The following is a 25,074-nucleotide window of genomic DNA, read 5'->3' as shown; positions in this document are numbered from 1 at the left end:
CCTTCTACTTCTGGGCTATACTCCCAGACCTATTTTATATTTTTGAAACAGGGTCTCTTACGCCAGTGCGGCTGGCTTCGAACCTGCATGATCCTCCTGTCTCTGCCTCCCAAGCGCGGGGATTACAAGCGTGCGCCACAAGCGTGCGCCACCACACCCGGCTTATTTTTTAATTTGAAACAGCATCTCGCTAAGTTGCCCAGGCTGGCCTCCAACTTGCAACCCTTCTGCCTCAGCCTGCCCATCATGAGTAGCTGAGATTACAGGCATGTGTCACCACGCCCGACTCATTGTCTTCTCTCCAGTCAGTATTTCAGAAGAGCATATTTCTGCTCCATATTCCTGCTCCATTCAGCACCTTCCATGTGCCAAGTGCTGGGTTATAGACTGGGGATACTGTCGTGTGAATGGTTGGACAGAGGGATGGGTGGGAGGGACAGATGAGGGATGAGTAAGTGGATAGATGCATGGATGGATGATTGGATGAATAGTTAGATGTGTCGATAGATGGATGAAGGGGGTGATGGTTGGATTGTTGCTTGCTTGATTGGTTGATACTCCAGCATGTTTCCCAGAAGAAAGATTTTAGGTCATTTCAGGCTATGCCAAAAAATTATAAAGGAGATGATGTCTTTCCATGAGAATTCCTTCCTTTGGTGGGAGACAGACAGCTTCACAATCATACTTTAGGGGCATAAACCTTTTTCTGCCTTCTATAAAATAATGTTGTAGTACAGAATCTTCTTCCCAAGTCCTAGCAAGGATCAGAAAGGAGGACCCTTGAGCCAGGAAGAGCGAGCAGAAGCTTTCACGTGGCAAAAGGCATTCTGAGCTGGGAGGGAGGGATAGCAAATCTGGACCTAGCCCATTCACCATCCACCGTGCCATCCATGCCCAGCCGCTACAGTCCCATCAGCCAGTCACCAAATGCAGCAATTAATGTGGTATCAAGTGATTCCATGCCCACATCCACTACCCCCTACAGTACCCTCATTCTTTCCTAACAACCTTTCCATTGCCCGATGACATGACTCTGGTAGAAGAAGAAGCAGTCATGGAAAAAAGAGAAAGTAGGTATTTGGGTCTGCACAGAGCAATGATGGCTGCCCTTTCTAAAAACTTTGATCAACAGCAGCCCAGCTTTTTCTTCCTACCATCCAAGATTAACCCCTACATCTGCAACAGAGCCAGCCCATACCAATGAAATTTTCCCGATTTCCAGAATTCTAACCTCTTCGATTTCCTAGGACTACAGGAAGTTTGAGGGGGTTGGTGAAGCTGAGGTGGGGGCAGGCACAAGCAGAGATTGCAAACGTGAAAATGGATGCCTTCACTCATGGGCTTTAGTGTCCATTTATAAAACTTTATAGGCTTCCTGTAGGGTGTATAATAATATACACAAAGCACCTAGAATAGTACCCAGCAAATTGTGATCTTTGTTTGGTGCTTTTTATTATTACCAATATAACTTAAAGCACATGTATTTCCCTGATAAGAAGCAGTAGCAATTCTGGATTCAACGATCCTGGTCCTTTCATTGTCCTCCCTTGCCCCTCAGCTCCAGGGCCCGTGGTCAGCTCTCCAGGCACCAGGGCCATTCGTGGAGGAAAGTGTGGAGAGGAGCTGGAGCTCCCTGCTTGAGGTGTGGCATCTGGAACAAACTTGGCACGTGCTCAATCAGTCTGCATTCAGCTCTCTTTTCTGGTTTAATGGGTACTGGCCAGAGCTGTGGTATCCTGCTAAAGCTGCAAATAGTTCTTGAGCCCAGGGATAATTACATGTTTCTTAGAAAAGAGCAGAGAGAAGCTGCCCCTCTTGGGCTGGTCACAGAGTTCCTGGCTTTGAGTGTGCAGAGACCTTCCTTGGAAGGAGTGTGCAGGAGGGTGGGAAGAGAGGAATGAGACAGCTCCGGATTGTGAAAACCAAAGCTTCCAGTTGGAGCAGGCTTGATGCGGGGACTTGTCTGGAAAAGAGGGAAGCAGCTCTAATTTGTGGTAACCATTGTTGACATCACTCACCTGCAATGAAGGAGGACGGGTTTATTTATAGTTCAGCTGGACGGAAAATGGCATCTTTCTTCATTCAGACTAAGAACCCACGCTGGGCTTGGCCTTATTTTTTCTCTGACCTTTGAACACTGCCTTTATTTTAGACGTGGCCTTCTTGATTGAATTTTAAAGGGATTTAAGGCTAACAAGACTTAACTCCTGAGATTTCTGTTCCAAAACCCTGAGTTGGAGAAGGCTTATCTGTCCCAGCATTTCCCAATCATGATTGGCTGGCTGGCTCTTGCAGATTTTGGCTAATGTGGTTTCAAATTCTGCTCATCCTGTAGGAAAAACATCTTCTCTCCACAATTTAACAGGTCATCTGATTACTTAAGGAGTATATTTTTGCTTGATTTGTTTTTTACCCTTTACTTATGAAAATATTCTTGTTTACAGATTCTTTTAGCAAGCTTAGCAGTATAGTGAATTTTGGGAAGGAAAATCCCCCTTTGCCATTACTCAGCACTTTAAAAACTCAAGGCATCGTGAAGAAAAAAACAAGAATATAGATATTGCCATTTTCTGTGGTAAATCAGGTACTATACTTGAGAATAGTTTTTAGCATTCTATGATAAAAATCACCCTCTTGTCAAATCTCATTTCTTTCTCTTGACCTCTTCCCTCTCTTCTCTTTCCTGAGGAGCCACAGGACATTTCTTGCCTAGGAATTCTTTAAGTCCACACTTGGCAACTTGTAGAACTTAGCTGCCTACCTCAGCTTTGAAGTATTGCAATTACTAATGCTTTATAGAGCTTGGCTGCAATATCACACCCCACCAGGAGGTGTCATCACATGGCAACTAAGTGCCCTGAAGCCAAATTTGAGACTTCTGTTAGAGCAAATGACTTGGATTCCTTCTTTTTTCGTTTTGATACATTGAGTGCTCCCAGTAAGATCAAGGCAATTTGCTCTGAAAGAGGTGGTGATGGAATGCGACTCCACGGATTTGTCTCTGAACCACTTCCTGGCAAGGAACTGCAGTCTAAAAGCCCAAACGGTCCAGAGCAAGTGCCAGCCCTGCTCGGCACCAGCCCCTGATGTGCTCGTCCAGCCCAGAGACCCAGGACCTGCTGTCTTCTCTCCTCAGTTCCTAGCTTTGTGCTGTGCTCACAGCCAGTCTTCTCGTTTCCCTGATTCTGTCACTGCCCACAGTTTGCTAAGCCCATTGGCAGAGTTATGAGGAGGATGTGTGCTGCAGCTGTGCCACTACTGGGGTGTTAAGCTGTGTGGCGGCAGCTGAACTCTGTACAGAGCAACCTGGCTGAGCTAAAGCCTCACTCAGTGAAGCTGCTCTTCCTGCTGGTAGTAGGCAAGGAGAGTCTACCCTGAGCCACCTGTGAGATGGGAGAGCGCTTCTTGATAGCTGTCAGCGCTGGGTACTTGCAAGAGGAGGCCTGGAGCCCTGTGTAGGCAGGAAGGTTTCTAGAAGGCTCCATTCATCCTTTGTTCATTCACTCCCCAAATGCCCACTGAGCACAAGTGAGCAAGACTGACACAATCATTCATTCAGTGTTTAATGAGTACCTACTCTGGACGTGGCAGTATCCTGGGTACCCAGGGAAGCAAAGGCAAACGGGATGGAAGAAGCATTCTTGCAGTCTGGTAGAAAAGAGAGATGCTCAAACAAATTATGTGGGGGAAGGCAGGAAGTCATTTATAGCTGATTGGGGGGGGGCAATACAAGGGCATTCTACCTCTGAGCTACACCCCCAGCCCTATTTATTCTTTATTTTGAAACAGGGTTACACTAAATTGCAAAGGACCTTACTAGGCAGCTGAGGCTGGCCACGAACCTCTGATCCTCCTGTCTCAGCCTCCCAAGTACTGGGATTGCAAGCGTGCTCCCCCACGCCCAGCTTATAGCTGAATTTTAAAATATTCACCCTTTCTTTCCAATGTTTATCAGGTGCTATGCATATCTAGGCCTGGGACTGACAAGCTTTTACTCCAAAGAGCTAGGTAGCATATATTTAATACTTTAATTTTAAATTATTATTATTATTACTCATCTTCTTCCTATCCCCTTTATTCTTCACAACTGTTTAAAAATATTTTTAAAATAAGCCAGGCGTGGTGGCGCACGCTTGTAATCCCCGCGCTTGGAGGCTGAGACAGGAGGATCGCACAGGTTTGAAGCCAGCCTCAGCTACTTAGTGAGGCTCTCAGCAACTTAGTGAGACCCTTTTTCCAAATAAAATATAAAAAAAGGTCTGGGAGTATAGCCCGGAGGTAGAAAGCCTCTGGGTTCCACCCCCAGTACCACAAAAAATATATTTTTTAAAAATAAATTCTTAACTACCCTTGAACAAAATACAGGTCATAGTCTGTGAGCCTTTAGGCAGAGTGAATGTGACAGCAACAAGAAGACAAAGTCCCTGACCTCACGGGGCTCCTGTGCCAGAACAGAGAAGTAGCCAACCAGGACAAGCAGATATGCAAAATTTCTGCTTTTTTTTTTTTAAGCATTATGGCAAGAAATAAGCCCAGGCAAGGCATTCGGGGACATCTTGCTGGTAAGATGCCCTGGATCAAGACCTGAAGAGAGGGAGGGAGGGTGCTGTACAGACAATCGGAGAGGACTGGCCCCAGTACAGGAGCGGCAAGGGCAAGCCTCCTGAGACCCGGAGGCGCTCTGCATGGTAAGTTAAGGAAGGAGGCTTGGCTGGCGTGGAGTGACCTAAGGTACGTAGGTGAACTGAGTGTGACCGTGAGTGACGGGACACCCAAGATAATTGTAGTGTAACAATTTAATTTTGTTTCGTCTTAGTTCAAATCCCAAAGAGATTTCTGGAGTGATGCAGTGTTTGATGGTAGCAGGCTCCTCTCTTAATCTTCTATCAGATATCAGACATGACCAGCATCCCCGGCTCACTCTGTGGCCTGAGATGGCTGTTGTGGCACCAGCCATTACATTCCCACTTAGACCAGCAGAAATGAGTAAGGGAGAGAGGGCAAGCGTCTTCCCATAGGGTCTATTACCAAGCCTTTGCACAGAGCACTCCACTTACATCTTGTTGACTAAGGGTTGCATGACCACTCCCAACTGTACAGGAGTCTAACCCAGGAGTCCTGTTACTGTAGAAGGAAGAGAGGATGGGGATACTTAGCCTTTGTGCTACTTGCGGGGAGAGTAGAGGTGAGCTCTACCAAATCCCCAGCGGCAGGTTGGGCAGAATCCTGTAGGCCTCTGGGTTTTCCCAGTGCAACAGGAACAAGGCTGCCAGCAGGAGCCAGTTAGTGGCTAAGAACAGGTGGCTTTTGTTAGAGTGTGGAGGGGAAGAGACAACCTGGGCAGGGGTAGCTCCTCCAGTCACTCTGTTTTCCACACGGCTGTTTCCCCAGCAGTTTCCAGCAATTCACAGATCATTCAGTATACTGGCTGATTACATATATTTGTGCATATACCTGATTCCCCAACCAGAATGAGTTATATGAGGCTGAGAATCATAGCTGCTTCATCTACTTTAGTATCAGCAGTTTCTCAATCTGGAAGATGATTGTAATTCAGGGTGATTAGAAGTTAGGGGGATTAGGAATGGGTGTTTCACTTGGCAGATGACGGTGGCTAGATGGTTGAATGGTGGATCCATGAATGGCTATGAATGAATGAATATATTAGTTAGTATTATGGTGCTATAACAGAATGCCATAGGCTAGGTAATTTATAAAGGAAAGAAGTTTATTTCTCATAGTTCTGAAGGCTAGGAAGTCTAATGCGAGGTTCTGGCGTCCGGTGGGGGGCTTTCTGATGCAGTATAACATGGTGTGAAGCATCTCATGGCTGGAGAGAAGGCTTATTTTAATAACCGAGCTCACTTTTGTAACTAACCTGGTCTTTAATGATCACCTTAATCCATCATAACTCCCTGTTAAAGGTCCCCCTTCCCAAATCTGTCCTAATGGCGATTACGTTTCCACATGGTCTTTGGAGAGGACATTCCAGACATAAGCCATGAGCTTCCACAGGCCAGGCCCTCTGTCGTGTTCATCTCAGAGCCTGGGCTTGCACAAAAGGCACTTGGTAACCTGGTGGCTGAATGAGCACATGGGTCAAAGATGCACAAGTGGAGTCACCTTGAGACAACTCCTATAACAACTTTCTCCACTGAGGATGTCCCTGAGCCATCCTCGTCCCTTGGCTCCTGCTCCTTCACGCCTGGGTGGTGGCCAGAGGTGACGTCTGGTTGCCTTTCTGTCCACAGGGGGCGACCTGACCTCGGTGGACCCCATGGTCCTGGAGCAGTACGTGGTAGTGGCAAACTACCAGAAGCAGGAGAGCTCGGAGATCAGCCTCAGCGTGGGGCAGGTGGTGGACATCATCGAGAAGAACGAGTCAGGTAGGGCCTGTACCAGCTCCCTCCACCCGACATTGTCACCAAGCACATGGAAACTCAGAAACAAGTGACAGGCTGGCCAGATCCAGCTGAGGGCGCCCTAGACAACGGCCCCCGGCTTGATTACAGTGATCAAATATCCACTTGGTGGCCACTCACCAGCATCCTTGCTGGATCAGCAGGGGTTACCAGTTTGTCCTGAGTTTCTTATTCCATGATCCTTCCTTGGTGATGCAGAGTTGAGAATTCTACTGGCGTTTTGCTCATTGATTTGCCTCCAGTTTTCCATGGGAGTCTTCAAGAAGGCTCTGGTAGTTGTAGGCTCACGTGAGACTGACATGCTACTTGTCTCCTCAGCCTAGCTGCCCATCACAGGGCCCCCTGGCCACATGCACAGGTAGGAGGGAATGCAGTGTCTGGATTCCACCGAACTCCACAACTCACAGTGGCCCAGGTTGCTTCATATCTCTGACCATCAATTTTTTCATCTACAAAATATAGAAAAGTACTCCAAAGAGCCATTGTAAGGATTAAATGAGACAATATGTAGAAAGAGCACCTAAACCTGTGCTTGGCACACAGTAGGCACTCCAAAAATGTATGCTTTCTTCCCTTGGCCTTCCTTAGCCACAGAGCAGCCACCACACCACTAAAGGTAAGAGCAGCTCCTCTCCAGGAAAAGTGATATACACTCCCTGGAGCATGTGGCTAAAACGTGGCATTGGCTAATTTTAGCTCACCCTGAGCCTTACCTAATAGAGTGGCTGAACGTACAGTCCTCTGTATATACCTTTGTTTCTGTGGGTTCTACATTCTTGGATTCAACCAACAGTAAGTTTAAAATATTCAAGAAAAAAACATTGCATTTCCTGAACAGGTATAGACTACTTTTTTCTTGTCATTATTCCCTAAACAATACAGTATGACAACTATTTATATAGCATTTATAGTGTATTAGATACTATAAGTCCCGTAGAGATGATTTAGAGACTTAAACCCAGGATGCGCATGGGTGATAGGCAAATACTACTCCATCTTTTGTAAGGGACTTCAGCATCCCCAGATGTTATGATGTTCCCAGCCTCAGGACTCACTCCCAGCCCACTAACATCACCACACTCTTGTTTCGCTAGGTTGGTGGTTTGTCAGCACAGCTGAAGAGCAAGGCTGGGTCCCCGCCACCTGCCTGGAGGGGCAGGACGGTGTGCAGGATGAGTTCTCCCTGCAGCCTGAAGAAGGTAGGCAGAGCACCCACCCGCCTGGGCTCCCTGGGGAGCACCCGGGCATCTGTGGCCCATTCTGGTTACCTGCTGACCAGGTGCTTTCCCTTCAGTCTCTGTTCCCCAGTCTTAGTAGCTCACAGCTCGGGCTCCATAGCCTGGTAACTAAAGCTGGGCATGGTATTAGCAGAGGGCAAGGGCTTCCTTTCTGGGGGCCTTTGAGAGCCACCCTGGGTGAGCCTGGTCAGAGCGAGGGCCTGACACTTTCCTGGGAGCCCAGCAAAACGGCCTGATCAACACCACTCTGGTCCTCCCTGGAGTTTTTCTGCTGGCTGAGACACCAGAGCTATTCCTAGCTCACTGGGAAACACTTGACCCATCTGTTAAAGATGCCCGCCCTCTCTGTGGGTATAGGTGGCCCTGACTGGGTGTCATGAAGGGTGATGCCTGACACACCAGCAATACTAAGGCCCACCCACTCCCTTTCCCCCTAGAAGCTTCCTAAAACCAGCTCATGTTTATCAGTAAACCAGAGCTTTGAAGTCAGGTAGATGTGAACTCTCGTTTCAACCATGCCACATACTGATTTAGTAATCTGGGGCCAGAGATTTAACCTTTTAAGCCTCAGCCTCCTTATCTGAACATGGAAATGATGATTTCTGTGTCATCAGATTTTTTTTTAATTAAATGAGATCCTATATGCAAAGAACCTGGAGTGGTAACCAAGAACATTATCAGATCAGCTACACGTCTTGGTAGGTGTGGGTATCCTGGCACATAGTGAACCCTGAGAAGAAAGCACAAAGCCACGTTAGGTGTACACGTGTCAGGAGGGTGAGGAGCCGGGCACAGTGCTGCTCACCTGTAACCCCAGCAACTCAGGAGGCTGTAGCAGGAGGATCACAAGTTGAGGGCACTGAACGAGCAACTTAGCAAGACCCTGTCTCAGAATAAGAAATAAAAAGGGCTGGGGATAAGGTTCAGGGGTAGAGCACCCTGGGTTCACTACCCAGTACTGCAAAATAAATAAAAATAAGTACAGAGGGTGAGGAGAAGGGATGTTCCTAAACTCAAAAGTTAGCCAAAAAAAAAAAAAAAGTATGTGGTTTTGTCTTCAGAGCTCTTTTTCTTTTTCTTTCTTTTCTGTTTTTTTCTTTTTCTTTTTTTTCTTTTTTTTTCTTTTTTTTTCTTTTTTTTTTCTTTTTTTTTTTGTGTGTGGGGGGGGTCTAGGGATGGAACCCGGAACCCAGGGACAATCGACCTCTGAGCTACACCCCCTGCCCTAATTTTCATTCTTTATTTTGAAACAGGATCTCACTAAGTTGGTAGGGCCTCACTAAGTAGCTGAGGCCGTCCGCAAACCGCGATCCTCCAGTCTCAGCCTCCGAATGCTGGGATTACAAGAGTGCGCCATCACGCCCTGCCAGAGCTGTTTTTCTATGTCTGCTTTACCTACCAGGCACCAGGGCCAGGCTATCACAGGGATACTCAGATCAGGGAGGAGGGGCACTAGAGCTCTCTCAAACAGTCCATGAGGACCGTTGCGAGCATGCTTCTATAAGGGACTGACAGTTATCCCCACTTCCACATGGGGAAAAAGCTGGCCCAGGGTCACACAGCTGAAAGATGGGAGAGAGACCATGTCTTCCCGAGGGTCTGGACATTTTTCTTCCTTCTCCCACAAAGGATTGTCTTACCACCTCTTTACAATCATGCTAGGGATAGAATAATGTCTACTGGACGCCTCTCCACTCAAGTTCAAGGTTAATACCCAGGCACTTGGTCTTCCAAGCTAGCTGGGGCTCAGAAGGGACTGAGAGGGGACCTCCTCCTAAGGGGATTGCAGGCTGTGCCCCCTGGGCCTCGAGACACCAGAAGTGCTTTCTGCTCACCTCTGCTCTCTGCCCTCCCCACACGCTGCCGCCCAGTCTCGTGGAGGTACTGGTCTTTGCCCCGGCCCGCAGGCCACTGCCGGACCCTGGAGGACTTGTATGCCTTCAGCTGGCGCCAAGGTGCCTAGCCCAGAGTTTCCTTCCCGTGTTCTGTTTGGAGCTGGGTCCCTGCAACTGCATGAGCCTTCCCGTTCCAGGACTGCGTGCCTGCTGCATGTGAAAAGCGGTGGCCACGTCTGTCTTAGTGGTGTGTGTGTGTGTCAGCATGTGGGTCGGGGAGGAGGAAGGGATTGTCGGCCGAGGTTTTTGCAGCTTTCCAGCTTAAAAAAAAAATAATGCCTGGGAGGGTTCTTATAATACTAAACAGGCAGACTGTCTCTTTCATCAGGCTCATTTGAATTAAAAGGGAGAAAAAAGCTACATCAACCAGGTTAAACAAAAAGGGAGGTGTATTGCTGGCAAGGAGCCCTGGAGGCTTCAGCCCCCTATGTGTGAGAACAGTGGCTCCCACCAGCCACTGGAACTTGTTCAGTTACTAAATATTCCAGGCACGTGCCCACTGACAGACAAGTGAGACAGACAAGTCCCCACACAGACGGGAAATAGAATAAGTCAATTATATGTTATATTAGAAGGTGACTCCTGGGAGGGGGTTACCCTGAGGAAGAGGGATCAGGATGTCACGGGTCAGAATGTTGCAAAAGCTGGTCAAGGGCAGCGACCTTGAAGCACAGATTGAGGGCTGTGAGGAAGCCTGGGACATGGGGTTCAGAGAGACAAGGGCCCGCCCTTGACCTGTGCCCTGTGGCCATGTCACCAAGTGATCCAGGCTCCATGGAGTCTCAGGAGTAAGTCCTCCCTTCACATCTGCACAGGGACCGCAGTCAGCATCCCAGGACTCTGTCCGTTTCTTATCCCAGTGTCCTTTGTCCCTGTAGAGGAGAAGTACACAGTCATCTACCCATACACAGCTCGTGACCAGGATGAAATGAACCTGGAGAGAGGGGCCGTGGTGGAAGTCATCCAGAAGAACCTGGAAGGCTGGTGGAAGATCAGGTACGCTGTCACTGGGCAGGTTGCGGTCCCCTGGGCTCCCGCTTCACAGAGGCCTGTAAGTGATCACAGATGGGAGAGGGTTCTGCTGGAGTTTCTCTGTGCTGTTTGGCCTCCTTCCCTATCCATATCCTCCCCTAAAAGTTTATAATAAGCAAAACCTTCTCCAAACACACCAACCACACATAGCAGGAGCTCTGTAAACAAGACCGGCCTCCATCTCTAGATATTTCTCATGACGAGTAACTAGAGTTTGGAGCTGCCCGTGAACACAGTCCCCGCCTCCACGGCCCCCCGCTCTGAGACCAGCATGGTACCTCAGCAGCGCCGCCACCGTGCCCAGCCCAGGCGGCTCCTCCTTCCTCTCTGAGTCCAGTAGTGAAGGCAGGGGACCTGCACGATGAAACTGTCATCAAGGCCCAGTGGTTCACACCAGCAGGAGCCAAAGAGGCTTGTGAGCCGCTAGAGAGCAGGGCAGGGAGGAGGCAGCGGGTGGGAGGGGTCCCTGGGGGCTTTGGGGTATGCAGAAGAGGGACTCCCCAGTCAGGAGGTCAGGAAGGCTTCCTGATGGAAGACACCTGGAAATGGAGATTCAGAGGCACAGTGATTGTGACACTGAGCAGGCACCGAGAATTTACCGTCTCATATTGCATCACACTGTCTCAGCCAACAACAGACAGTGTACCTGATGGCGGTCCCATACCATTATGATGGGGCTGACAAACTGCTATTTTTTTTTTTTTTTTTTTTTGGTGGTACTGGGGTTCCTGGAAGCCCTTGTACCTCCGGGCTACACTCCCAGACCTATTTTTACATTTTTTTATTTGGAAACAGGGTCTCCTAAGCCAGCGCGCGGGGCTGGCTTCGAACCTGCGCGATCCTCCTGTTTCTGCCTCCCAAGCGCGGGGATTACAAACGTGCGCCACCACGCCCGGCGACAAACTGCTATTTTCCAGTGACACCTGGGCGCCCTCGCATGGTAGCGCAGAGCATTCCTCGTGTGTTTGTGGTGACACTGGCATAAACAACCCTACTGCGCTGCCAATCATGTGAAAGTGTAGCACATGCAGTGACGTACAGCACAAAATGCTTGAAAATGCTCTTAAACAACTGTTTTACTAATTACTCTGCTTTTTTCATTAGTTAGAGTGTACCTCTACTTATAAAGACAATTTGCAGTAAGACAGTGTCCGCTGCTCCCCTCCCCAGCAGTGGCCTATGCATCTCCTGTTTACCATGTCTTCTTTTTGGGAGGGGAGGGTGATACCAGGTACGGAACCCAGAGGCATTCTATTTGGCCCCGACATCGTACCATCTCCAGTCAGTTGGGTCTATTCAGCTTTCCCCAATAGATATCCAGCCCTATTTTATTTTTATGGCAAAACAGTCTCACTAAGTTGCTGAGGGTTTTGCTCGGTTGCTGAGGCCAGACCCAAACCTACAATCCTCCTGTGTCAGCCTTCCAAATAATCCCAAGGATTCCAGGTGTGTTCCACCATGCCTGGCTCACCGTGTCTCTCGATTCCATCATTTTCTGTTAGTTGTGGTTTAACCCCTTGTGGTTTCGTTGGTTGTGGTCCTAGATGCAGTAAGTGGGACTAGGACTGTAGCAGGATGGACCATTGGGTTTCTGTCAGCACCCTCTACGATGTCTGCACCACCGTGAAATCACCTGACAACACATTTTTTTCAAGTGGCATCCCTTCACTGAGCCACCTACAGCTGTCATATCATCCTTTTTTTTTTTCTTCTTCTTTTTTTTTTCAGTACTGCAGATAGAAACGCAGGGGCATTCTACCTCCCAGCTACACCCCCAGCCCTATTTTTTATTCTTTATTTTGAAACAGGGTCTCACTGAGTTGCAAAGGGCCTCACTAAGTAGCCGAGGCTGTCCGCAAACTGCGATCCCCCGTCTCAGCCTCCCAAATGCTGGAATTACAAGTGTGCGCCACCACGCCCATCTTTTCTGTCATATTATCTTGCTGCCTAACAAGTGATCCCCAAACTGAGTGACTGGAGCTCAGGATCTTGACAGGATGCAAGATCTCTCACAAGGCTGCAGCTGGGATGTCCGTGAGGGCCAAGCTCATCTAAAGCTGTGACTGAAGCTAGAAGGTGTCAGTCAGGGTTTGAACCCGCACCTTTCTCTCCCCAAAGCCGACTCACTTCCTACTGCATATGTTTCCTCTGCTTATGGCTTTGTGACCCCAAATGATGACTTGTCTCATACAGGGGACATGGATTATATACAGCCTGACATTTTCCAATTAGGACAAGATTTATTTCCTCAGAGAGTATTTTAAGATTGATAGACTCGGCCGGGCGTGGTGGCGCATGCTTGTAATCCCCGCGCTTGGGAGGCAGAGACAGGAGGATCACGCAGGTTCAAAGCCAGCTACACGCGCTGGCTTAGGAGACCCTGTTTCCAAATAAAAAAGTATAAAATATAGGTCTGGGAGTATAGCCCGGAGGTAGAAGGGCTTCCAGAAACCCCAGTACCACAAAAAAAAAAAAAGATTGATAGACTCTGAACTGTACAGATTTATACTTCCTTATGAATTTGCTTCCAGTTTAAAAAAAAAAAAAACCTGTTTTGCACTGGAACCCAAGGCCAGTTAGAATTTAAAGTGTTTCTCAACAAGAGATTTGGCCCTGACATCATGCCATCTCCAGTCAGTTGGGTCTATTTAGCTTTCCCCAAAGATGTAACTTCTTTTGTAGGGTACAGATAAATGTCTAACAACCAGATTTCCATGGGGAAGATGCCCTCAGTTCCAGTATTTGCCAATTTTTACAGTATAAATATTCCTACCCTGGCCAATCTGAAGCTATCAGTGTGATGTTATAAATATGGAGTTCATAAGATATATGGTCAACCACTTAGCGGCCCACACCTGCAACCTGCAATCTCAGTGCTTGGGAGACTGAGACAAGATGATCACAGGTTGGAGGCCAGCCTCAGCAACTTAGTGAGACCTTCAGCAACTGAGTGAAGCCCTGTTTCAAAGTGAAAAGGTGGCTGGGGGTCTAGCTCAGAGGTAGAATGACCCTGGATTTAATCCTCAGCACAGGGAAGGAAAGAAGGAAGAAGGGAAAGGATGGATGGATGGATCTGCCTGGACTGTTTCATAAGAAAAAATCAAGAAGGGACTTGGGTGTAGCTCAGTGGTAGAATGCCTCTAGGTTCACTCTCCAACACAAGGAAGGAAGAGGTCTGCCTGGGCAGTTAGAACCCGTGGTTCATCCCAGCCAGGATGATTGACTCTTAGTAGGCACTGGCATCCCCTGGGATGGCAGACCCATGTGACCGGCATCCTTCCTTCTCCCTCCAGATCCCAAGGCAAAGAAGGCTGGGCCCCCGCCTCCTACCTGAAGAAGATCAGCGGGGAGCCCTTGCCCCCGAAGCTGGGCCCTGGCTCCTCCACACACTCAGGTGCCTTTGACCTGGACGGTGTTTCCCGGCAACAGAATGCAGCAGGAAGAGAGAAGGAGATGCTTAACAACCAGAGGGATGGCAGCTTCGAGGGCCGCCCAGTCCCAGACGGCGATGTCAGGCAGAGTGAGTGGCACCCACCCGTCCCTCCTTCCGCCCTCCAAGGCTGGGGCTGCTGTGCATCCCCAGTGCTCACAGCTCCTCAGGGTCCCTCTTCTTCAAGCAACCCAGAGATAAAAACAGCCCTGGGACTCATTCCAGACAATTCCACCAGCCCAAGAGATTTTCCTTTCCTTCCCTAGCCAGCGTTTATTCCACTGTCTCAGGATGACCAAGCACCTACTGTGTGCCAGGGCTCTTCTGATTAACATTACTGACTCCAGGCTTATCACTTTTGATTTACAGATGAGAGATCAGACAGGGTAGTGAGTCCACAGCCACGCAGCTAGTGAGCGGTGGGGCTGAGACTGGATGCAGGCGATGCCTGTCCTTCCCCCTCCTGCCCAGCTCAGTTCTGAGCCAGGGGAAGGCAAGGTTGACCCTGTGTTGGGTTTTCTGCAACAGTAGCACTTCACCAGTCTTGCTTTTCGAAGCCTCCCTTTATTCATTTTGCCATTTGATGTTTCCCCCACAAAAGAGCATGGGACCCAGGAATCTGGCCTCAGGCCGGCACCCAAGGTCCTGTCCTAGTTCTTCAGGGCCTGAGGAAGCTGTCTGTTGAGATAGAGTTTCCAACTCCCTGCAGAGATGAGTTCACTTCCCTGGCTCGGCTTCCCGAGCGGTTTCGCCAGGTGGCAGTGAACTTCAGTCTCTCCGTCAAGCTGCATACTCTCCGCCTAGCTGTCCTGAGAAAACACCACCGCCGTTTCCCACGTTCCGCAGCAGGGGTCTGGCCAGCTCTGGGTTTCTTTCTAACCTATTGTGGTCATGAGCAGAGACGGATCCCCATCAAAGAAAAGCAAATGAAAAGATAATCTAAAGTCCCGGGTTTTTATGAGGACATCGGCACAGATGCTAAGACCCTCCCCCCAATGCATGTACACATATACCCAATAATGGTGACTCAAATAATCTACATGTTTATTTTATTTTCACAAAATAGCCTATGTGTGTTTTTAGGACTAAAATGGCAACTCCATGTAGTCAAGGATCTTGTTACATTCCAACAGTCCATCCATCTTTCTTTATCCTCCCTCCCTCTCTTCCTTCCTTCCTTCCTTCCTTCCTTCCTCCCTCTTTTTTCTCCTAGTATGGGGAATGAAACCCAGTCAGACAGGTCTGACTTGCACGGATGCTTGGCAAGAGCCCTGCCACGGAGCCACACCGCCAGCCCTACATCTGTCTATCTTGCCCTCATCCACCTGTTCAGAGCAGCTCACCAATGGTCCAGCCAGTATAAAGCAGGCACAGAGAAGCCGCACACTCCAATTGCTCCTACTTTTTATTGGACTAAGTCATGGGGCAGTACTTAGCTGCAAGGAAATCTGGGAAATGTAGCTCATATGGGCAGCTGAGTGTCTTGGCTAAAACTCCCCTTTTTTTTTTTTACTCTAATCAAGGATGAGAAATAGCTATTTGAGGAGTTACCAGTGTCCTCCACACCCCAGATGCCACCTTACTGCTCTATGTAGGCCCATACTACACCAGTCCAGCAACACATAGTGTGACCTCAACATTCTGCCTTGAGCCGAGAGCCTGGAGCCACTGTGAAGTTGTCTTTCTGCTGACCCTGCCACCCAGAGTGAGGGCAGCCCAGTTCCAGAGTAAAAACCCCAGAAGTCAGAAGTCATCAGCCTAAGTGTGCCTGGTTCTGTTTGCTTATGTGTTGTTGTTTAGTTCGGGCTTGTTCTAGAGTGACTTTTATCACACGCCTGACACTTGCCAGAGTGCCACCTATATTTCCTTTGATCTCCACCACGGCCCCCAGAAGGCATGCACCATGCCTGCCTCATGGAAGAGGAACTTGTAGCTCAAAGTCAAATAATTAACCTGTCTTGGGCCAAGAGTCTGCAAGCCTTGGGGCTGGTAGAGCCCATTTCCCCATCTCTTGGACTCCCAAGCCTCTGTTTTTGCCCTTCCTGGAAAGCACTCTGTTGCTGGAGGACACACCTCCATCTCCTTTCACTCTTGCATGGAAAGGACCCACATTGCTCAAGGGAGGTGCCTGAGTCTTGAACAGTAGAGTGTGACCAGCCTCTGCCCCTGCCCCAACAGGGAAAGGTCATAGCAGCCAGTGCTCACCTTCCACAGGAAAGCGTGGCATCCACATCAGGAATTGTAAGTGTGAAACTGTGCACATGAGTGAAATAAGTCTGGTTTCTCCATAGGATCACCAAAGATGAGACAGAGACCCCCTCCTCGCCGGGATATGACCATTGTAAGTGGACCCTTGACCTGTGGGCGTTAGGGATGCCTGCTGGCCCCCACACCCCGGCCCTTTCCAAAGATGCTCTTCCTGTCCACACAGCAGCCTGGAGACGCAGGTTGTGTGAGTGCCGGCCCAACCCTAGTGGAGAGACCCAGGTCCATGCAGGTGAAACAGTTTGCTCATGGTCCAGAGGGCTCTTGTGACATTTCAGCCTCTAGACCTGCTGCTCTCTGCTTCCCAAGCCCACTTCTAGATCAGACTTCTCAAATACCAAACCTTGAGTCCAAGTGGGGATGGGGCACAGAATATTATTTGTAGAGCCACTGGGGTATTCTGCTCCATTTTTCAAATTCTTTAGGATCTTTTTTAACCACCACAAGTTGAATATCTCTGATCTGAAAATCCAAAATGCTCCAAAATCCAAATCTTTTGGGGTACCAGCATGATATATATAAAATTACCTTCAGACTGTGTAGATATGAAGCTTCGTGTTTAGGCTTGGGTTCCCATCCTGCAGGACATCTCATTTTGTATGCCCAGCTATTCTAAACCCCAGCACACTTCTGGCCCCGAGCATTTTGGATAAGGGTCACTCCACTTATACTTTGGAAAGTAATCCCCCCCCCATTTAAAATGTCTTCTTCCATTTATTGAAAGCCTATTCAGCGTCATGCAATGTGCTAGGTGCTTCTCCACCATGACTTATTTAATACTTGCAGCCAGCCTCCCGGGGGAAGGTGACTTGCCCAAAGTCACACCCACCATCGGTGTTTCCAGCCCAGGCGGGTCTGACCTGCACACCTGCTCTCTTCCTAAGACCCTCACGGCCTCTTCAATCCAGAGACTTTTATTCTGCCCCTAATTTTCTCCCTGTAGCTAGATGTCCCGTGTTTCTTCTCCTCATCTCCTAAGTTGAAGGGTCAGTGAGATATCCTCTAGGATACGACAGTCAAGTCCTCTCTTTTGTCCCTTGGAGTCTAACGAGGTCCCCCAGCACCCCTCCATGGTGGCTGTGTGTCCCGGTCCCTTAGTTTCCCCCCAGTGGTGTCAAGTGATGCAGTCACCCTGGAACTAGCCCTGTGTCTCATCCTGCCAGCCTCGGGGTCTCAACCTACCAAAGCCTCCCGTCCCGCCCCAAGTGGAAGAGGAGTACTACACCATCGCCGAGTTCCAGACCACCATCCCCGACGGAATCAGCTTCCAGGCCGGGCTGAAGGTGGAGGTGAGCGGCCACCACGCCTCTGTTCTTGTCATTTCCAAGGGCTGGGGGTGAGGCTAACAGCTTTATTGAGATATAATTCACATATCAACAATTTACTGATAGAAAGTAAAAAGTTCAGTGGTTTGTTATATTCAAAGTTGGTACAACCATCCTCACCATCTCATTTCAGAACAAAATCAATCCATTCCCTATCAGCAGCCACTCTCCAATTCCCTCTTCCCTGTTGCCCCAGCCCCTTTTTTTCTCGAGTTACCTGCTCTGGGCATTCCATATCAGTGGACTCATCCTCTGTGTGGTCTTATGGGACCGCTAGCATTCCTTTTCATCAGCCCCTACCTCTCTTCTCACCTCTCTTTCCACTGTTTATCTGCTCTGATCCCTGAATAAAGGTCAACACAAATCCTTTCTCTTCTTGCATTTCTCTCTTCTGTCTTCGTGGAGCTAGAACAGGACAGCATTCCCCAGGCTCTCAGGAAAGCCTGTGGGCAGAGGGAAGCAGCAGGGACCGGGGATTAGAACCCTGAGGCTGAGATGCTTCTCAAGAACATGTGCAGAAACAGGTACATGTGGCCTTCAAGCTGCAGGCATCCCCACATCACAGGGTGAGGAAGTGTGCCCCAGCCCTGCCACCCTCGATGAGGCAGGGCCTTGACTTGTTCATCTCCACAGCAAATACAAGGCAATCTGCCCTCCAGGTTTGGGTTCTGTTCCTGTGGATTCCGCCAGCCGCCGACAGAGAACACTTTTTAAGTCATTACATCTCTACAGAGCATAGGTAGAATGTTTTTTCTTATCCTGAGTCCCTAAACAATACCGTATGGTGACTATTTACATAGTGTTTTTATTGTATTGAATATTATAAGTCATCTAGAGATTATTTAAAGAAAATAGGAGGATGTGCATAGGGGTCATGCAAATATATCAGCATAGAAAGGACTTGAGAGCCAGGCATGGTGGCACACGCTTGTAATCCCCGCGCTTAGGGAGGTGGAGACAGGAGGATCGCGCAGGTTCGAAGCCAGCCGCGCTGGCTTAAGAGACCCTGTTTCCAAAAATTAAAAAAAGATAAAATAGGTCTGGGAGTATAGCCCGGAGGTAGAAGGGTTTCCAGGAATCCCAGTACCACCAAAAAAAAAAAAAAAAAAAAAAATACTTGAGATTCCACAAATCGTGGTACCTATAGGAATTCTAGAGCCAGAAAGAGATGATGGTATTCATGGAGCACCTGTTGTGGAAATACGTGCCAGGTGTTGTTCTAGGCCTGAAGGGTTGTCTTCATCCTGCTCTTTCTTCTAAAGACCACAGATGCCTGGCACACACCTCTGTAACATGCAGGCCCAAGAGCACCACTGACCAGCCTCCTCCAATAGACCTCCTGAGGGCTCCTTCCCTCCCTCCTCTACTCCCTACTCTAACTTGCTGGTGGCTCCTGCAGGCATTCTCCTGGCCAGGCCTTTCTGTTTGCTAAAGGTTAGCGCTGCATCTCGGCCACTGTGTCCTCAAGACCAGACACTCTTCCCTGGCTCTACCCAGGAGTATTAAAATTATTGATGTTTCAGGAGAAGAAAATCTTGTGTTTCCACTTCGCTATTGTTTGAGTCAAGGGAATTTGGGAAAGTTCTGAGTGGTGTTTTAACCTATGATAGTAAAATCTGCCCCTCCATCTTTTTTCATTATTCACATATATATTTAGTTCCTCACATATAAAATCATAAGGGATATTTAAGATGTTGTCTCAACAGGAATGGGTAGAGATGGGTTTGAGGGAGAAGGTCAAGAGTCTGGCCTTGGTAGGAGGAAGCAGAGCTGCCTGGGGACCACTCAGATGGAGCTGATTACAAGCACTTGGATGTCATATCTGAAGTTGAAAGGGTGGTAGTAGCATAACAATGGTAAATAGAAATTGTGGATGAGTTAACCAGGAAGAGATTGAGAGAATGAGAGGGCTGAGGACGAAGCCCTGGAGACGATCGATGGATGGATGGATGGATGGATGGATGGATGGATGGATGGATGGGCGGGCAGATGAAAGATAGTCCAGAAATGAATCCGAAAAATAGTGAGAAAACCAGGAATCAGTGAAACATTTGAAGGCGGTCAATAGTGTGACTAACTGTGAAGAACGTGTTCAAACACAGGTCGTTGGTGATTTTGCCAGTGCAGTCCATTGGAGAGGTGAGGCCAGGAACCCCTTACAGGGGTGGGAAGAGAGAACAGGAGGTAAAGAAATGGGGGCATTTGCTGTAGGAAACTCAAGGAGCTTGGCTATTGAAGGAAGGCAAATGGTGCAGGAGGGAAACTTGGGGGCAAAGGCAGAACCTGAGCAAGTTAGCACTTAGCTTCTCAAAGCATGTTTTTAAATGTGTTGCTAGGAACCTTCTGCTTCTAAGTGCTAGTGCAGTTAGCACAAATCATCATCATCATCATCGGGTGTCATAGGGCTGGCTTCAGACCTGGCTGTGTCTTTTAATTTTTCTTTCCTGCTTTCTATCTTCATCCCTTTGTGCTGCATTCTTAGAACATTTTGCATGATCTTTGAGCTCATTAATTTGCTTTTCAATTGTTAAGTCTGTTGCTTATTTTATTTGAATCATTATAATTTTCATGTCCAAGAATTTCCATTTCCTTATTCTTTTTTTTTTGTCACCTGTTCTTGTTTCACTCCTTCTTTTATGAATTTGACACCCTTCTGTACCCCTTGAAGGATAGTAAATGTGTTTAACTTAGAGTTCTAGTGTTTTGTTTTGTTTTGTTTTGTTTTGTTTTGTTTTGCAGTACTGGGAATGGAACCCAGGGACATTCTACCTCTGAGTGATACCCCTAGGCCTATTTTTTATTCTTTATTTTGAAATAGGGTCTCACTGAGTTGCAAAGGGCCTCACTAAGTATCTGAGGCTGTCTGAGAATCATGATCCTCCTGACTCAGCCTCTCAAATGCTGGGATTACAAGCGTGTGCTACCACTCCCAGCTTCTATAGTTTTTATTTATTATCTCTTTCCTTGGTTATGAATTCTTTATAGCGTAGTCGGTATTTATTTAAGTTCTTTCCATGATGTTTACTTGTCTTGTACTGTGCAAGATGAGACAACAGGGTCTGGGGATGTGGCTCAATAGTGCAGTGCTTACCTAGCATGCACTGGGCCCTGGGTACCATCTGCAGCAGAGAGAGAGGGGAGGGGGAAGACACACAGAGGGAGGGAGGGAGGGAAAGAGAAAGAGAAAGAGAAAAAGAGAAAAAAAGCAGACAGTGAACCTTGTGGAATTATACTCAATAAGTTGGTCAGTTTCACTAGTTCAGGGACTTCTGGGCCAGCCACTGAGCAGTGTTATATCTCTGACCCAAGCTTTTATATCCACTATTTTCACTCCTGAGCAATCTCCTTTACTCTGCTTACTTATGAGAATGGGATAAAGGATGGAGAGGGGTCACCCAGCCTGGCTGCTTCAGCTGTATTATCCTAGTTATGTATCAGTGGCTCCTGGGCCTCCCCTTCCATGGCTGTTCCATCTTAAAGTCTCCTTTCTTTGCAGGAGAATGCCCCATGGTGGTCCTGAGCTGCAGCCTCCCTTCTAGAAATACTGAGGAATCACTTTGAGAATTCCTCATAATTTATAATCCATTAACTTCTCCCCTTCTTCCTCAGAGCTTGGCTTCGGTTTCATCTCTATCTTTCCCAGGTTTAGGCAACAGCCTAAAGAGGAAATTGCTGTTCACTCCATCTTCCATCCAAATTGCAACTTCTTTGAGCCAGGTGCAATGTTGCATGCTTGTCATCCCAAGGGAGGTTGAGATAGGAGGATCTCAGGTTCAATACCAGACTCAGAAACTTACTGAGACCCTACTTAAAAAAAGAATAACATAAAAAGATCCGGGAGTAGGCAAGCCTGGTGGTGCATACCTATAATCTCACTACTTGGGGCTGACCCAGGAAGAACACAGGTTCAAAACCAGTCTCAGAGCCAGGCGTGGTGGCGCACGCTTGTAATCTCCACGCTCGGGAGACGGAGTCAGGAGAATCACGCGTGTTCGAAGCCAACCACGCTGGCTTAAGAGACCCTGTGTCCAAAATAAAAAAGTATAAAAATAGGTCTGGGAGTGTAGCCCAGAGGTAGAAGGGTTTCCAGGAACCCCAGTACCACCAAAAAAAAAAAAAAAAAAAAAAACAGCAGCAACTTACCAAGGCTCTCAGCAATTTAGTGAGACCCTGTTTCCAAATAAAAAATAAAAGAGTGCTGGGGGTGTAGCTCAGCGATAGAATGCCCTTGAATTCAATCCTCAGTACAACAAAGTGTGGGAGTGGGGGGCTTTTTTCCCAGAGATCTGAAAAACATTATAAAACCTTCTTAAGACATAATCATCGGGGCTGGGGCATACCAGTGCTAGAGTGCTGCCTAGCATGTGCCAGACCTTGAGTTTCATCCCTAATATCAAGTAAAAAAAAAAAAAAAGATACAGTCTTTGATGATGAGTTCCCAGCAGCTTCTACCAACATGCATCATTGAGCAACAAACAGAACGCTCAGAGCGTGTGCAGCAGCTCAGATGTCATAAACAGGCGCTAAAATTGAAGGCTGACACACACACAAGAAGGACTTAGTGGATCCCTGGCTTTTCTAGGAGTGTTGAGGAGTCTCCCAGAGGCCACACCCTCCCTTCCAGCAGAACCACTCCCCCTTTTTTCTTCCTGGTTTTTCTTGTTTTTGCTGTTACTGATCCAAGAAAAGCTTACACACCCCATGATCTTCTCTGAGAGCACAGCTAAAACCCCTCCTTGAGACGTGTCTGCTCTGCTGTCCCATGATGTCAGCAGAGGCCCTGCCAGTAGTAGCTCAAGGGAACTAAATGGAAAATATTGCCACTGAAGTTTTTGGCTTAATCAGGGGTTCTTTTCTTCTGATAAATTCCATATGCTCTGTCTTTCCCTGTTGCACTTTCACTTCCTGGTTTATTTCAACATCATCTTAGAGCTGGGCGTGGTGGTGCACGCTTGTAATCCCAGCATTTGGGAGGCTGAGACAGGAGGATCATGGTTTGAGGACAGCCTCAGCTACTTAGTGAGGCCCTTTACAACTCAATGAGACCCTGTTTAAAAATAAAGAATAAAAAATAGGGCTGGTGGTAGAATGCCCCTGGGTTCTATCCCCAGTACCACATACACACAAAAAAAATCATATTCCAGAATTCATTAATGGAACCACAGTCTTCTAGTAGTGAGACTGCAAGGAACACTTGGGTTCCTTGTCTGCGCAATTTATCTGTAAGACATGGCATGGCGATGGTGGTGATGGTGCTGTGACAGTGATGGTTATGGTAATGATGGTAGTGGTAAGGGTGATGATGATGATGGTACTGGTGACATAGGCACCTCTTCTGTGCCAAGTACATTGCCTATTTACTAAAGCCAGACCCCCTAAGTGCTTTTAATCCATCGCCCTTGCAGGTGATCGAGAAGAATTTGAGCGGCTGGTGGTATATTCAGATTGATGATAAGGAAGGATGGGCCCCAGCGACCTTCATTGACAAGTACAAGAAGACTAGCAATGCCTCAAGACCCAACTTCCTGGCCCCCTTGCCCCACGAGGTGACCCAGCTCCAGCTCGGGGATGCCGCAGCAGTGGAAAACAATATAGGCAGCGAGGCCGTGGGCCCCTCCTGGCCCCTGCCCAACACCCCACACAGCACCATGGACTCTGGGATGCCGTGGTCCAAGGACTGGAAGGGAGGGAAGGAGGCCCTGAGAAAGGTGTCTTCCGATATGTCTGCCTCGGCAGGCTATGAGGAGATCTCAGACCTCGACCAGGAGGAGAAGCCCAGCCTCCCTCCACGAAAGGAGTCCATCATCAAGTCAGAAGGGGAGCTGCTGGAGAGGGAGCGGCAGAGAATGGAGCAGCTCCGGGGCTCTCCCCCCAAGCCGCCCAGCATGATCTTGCCCATGATTCCGGCCAAGCTTGCCCCGACCCGGGACACCAGAAAGCCAGAGCCCAAACCTGACAAAAGCAAATTGTTCCAGCTGAGAAATGACATGGGGCTGGAGTGCGGCCACAAGGTGTCAGCCAAAGAAGTGAAGAAACCCAACCTCCGGCCCATCTCCAAACCCAAAGCTGAGCTGCCAGAGGAGAGGCCGGAGGCCAGTCCCCAGAATCCGTTCTTAAAGTCCAGACCTCAGGTTAGGCCCAAGCCAGCTCCTGCCCCTAAGACAGAGCCACCCCAGGGCGGAGATCAGGTAGACATCTGCAACCTCAGGAGTAAGCTTAGGCCTGCCAAGGCCCAAGAGAAAACCTCACTGGATGGGGAGGTCCTCCAGGCTGCTGGGAGCCAAGACATGGCCTTCAGCCGCGGCTTCCTCTCTGGGGAGGGACCTGGCCGTGCCCAGGACAGGCCTGGTGGACAGGATGGGCTCAGCCCAAAGGAGATGTCTTGCAGAGCTCCTCCAAGGCCAGCCAAGAACACAGATCTTGGACCTAAGAATGTGCCCGTCCCTCTCCAAGAGGTCACCCAGCAGAGACCTGTGGTCCCACCCCGAAGACCACCACCTCCCAAGAAAACCTCCTCCTCGGCTTCCCCCAGGCCCCTGCCCGAAGTCAGAGGGCCGCAGCAAGAAGCCAATGAAAGCCGGGCAGCTCTCAGCCCAGGCCGTGCCCTCCTTGTTCCTCCAAAAGCCCGGCCTTTTCTCTCCAGTTCTTCTGGGGGCCAAGATGACATCCGAGGCAAAGGCTTGCCAGGACCACGGGCAGCCAGCAGGATAGAGAAAAACAGGGAGAAAGTGGCCGCAGCCTCCGTCCCCAGCGCCGACGGCCTGAAGGACTCCTTGTATGTGGCTGTGGCCAACTTCGAAGGAGACGAGGATACCAGCAGCTTCCAGGAAGGGACGGTGTTCGAGGTCCGGGAGAAGAACAGCAGCGGCTGGTGGTTCTGCCAGGTCCTCAGCGGGGCCCCTTCCTGGGAAGGCTGGATCCCTTCTAACTACCTCAGGAAGAAGCCGTAGCTCCTGCCTCCCCTCCTGGAGGCCCCCTGGTCCCTGCTGGCTCTCCCCACATATTTAATGTGCATCTTAATTTATCAGTCTCCACAGTTTCAAGGGAAGGAAGAGCCTGGAGCACTGTGGATTCTTCCCTTCTGCGGATGGAGAGAATGTCAAGAGCCCAGGCCTGTTCCTCCCATCGACGCCTCCTGCAGGATGCTAGATAGACTCCTTGTCAGCATCCCTGCCTTCACAGAGCTCCTCTCGGCTGATGGCTTTGCCACTCGGCAGCAGGACGATGACATTCCCAGGCTTCCAGGACTAGATCCTATCACAGGGAGAAACTCTAAATAAGATGCCTCGTTGGGGGCAGCCCACCCGGTCCGTGATGACGTGCTCTAACTTCACATCTCTAAGAGCGGCTTTATCCCCTCTGTCTCCAAGAGGCCTGGTACCAGGAAGAACTGTACCCAGCAGAAGTCACCTCTGTTGCCAATCCCATGGTCCTCTGGCCTCTGAGGCTCTACCGGATGCATCGACC

The 25,074-nt window shown here is 48.9% G+C and overlaps 1 protein-coding gene across 1 annotated transcript in view; it reads left to right on the top strand.

Annotated features, from left to right (window-relative positions):
• SH3PXD2B (SH3 and PX domains 2B) overlaps window positions 1–24,557 on the top strand; it is a gene marked incomplete at both ends in the record, with an annotated part of 81,638 nt that extends 57,081 nt beyond the window's left edge. Inside the window, 7 exons of the mRNA XM_080699404.1 lie at window positions 6,252–6,386; window positions 7,517–7,621; window positions 10,434–10,551; window positions 13,881–14,107; window positions 16,309–16,358; window positions 17,446–17,571; window positions 23,013–24,557. Of these exons, the coding sequence (XP_080555530.1) occupies window positions 6,252–6,386; window positions 7,517–7,621; window positions 10,434–10,551; window positions 13,881–14,107; window positions 16,309–16,358; window positions 17,446–17,571; window positions 23,013–24,557 (2,306 nt within the window). The remainder of the gene's footprint in view (window positions 1–6,251; window positions 6,387–7,516; window positions 7,622–10,433; window positions 10,552–13,880; window positions 14,108–16,308; window positions 16,359–17,445; window positions 17,572–23,012) is intronic.
• Window positions 24,558–25,074: the final 517 nt, after the last annotated feature.

Source organism: Muscardinus avellanarius (assembly GCF_963383645.1).
Source record: "Muscardinus avellanarius genome assembly, chromosome: 7".
Taxonomy (NCBI): Eukaryota; Metazoa; Chordata; class Mammalia; order Rodentia; family Gliridae; genus Muscardinus; species Muscardinus avellanarius.
This window is presented reverse-complemented; position numbering and strand designations above follow the sequence as displayed.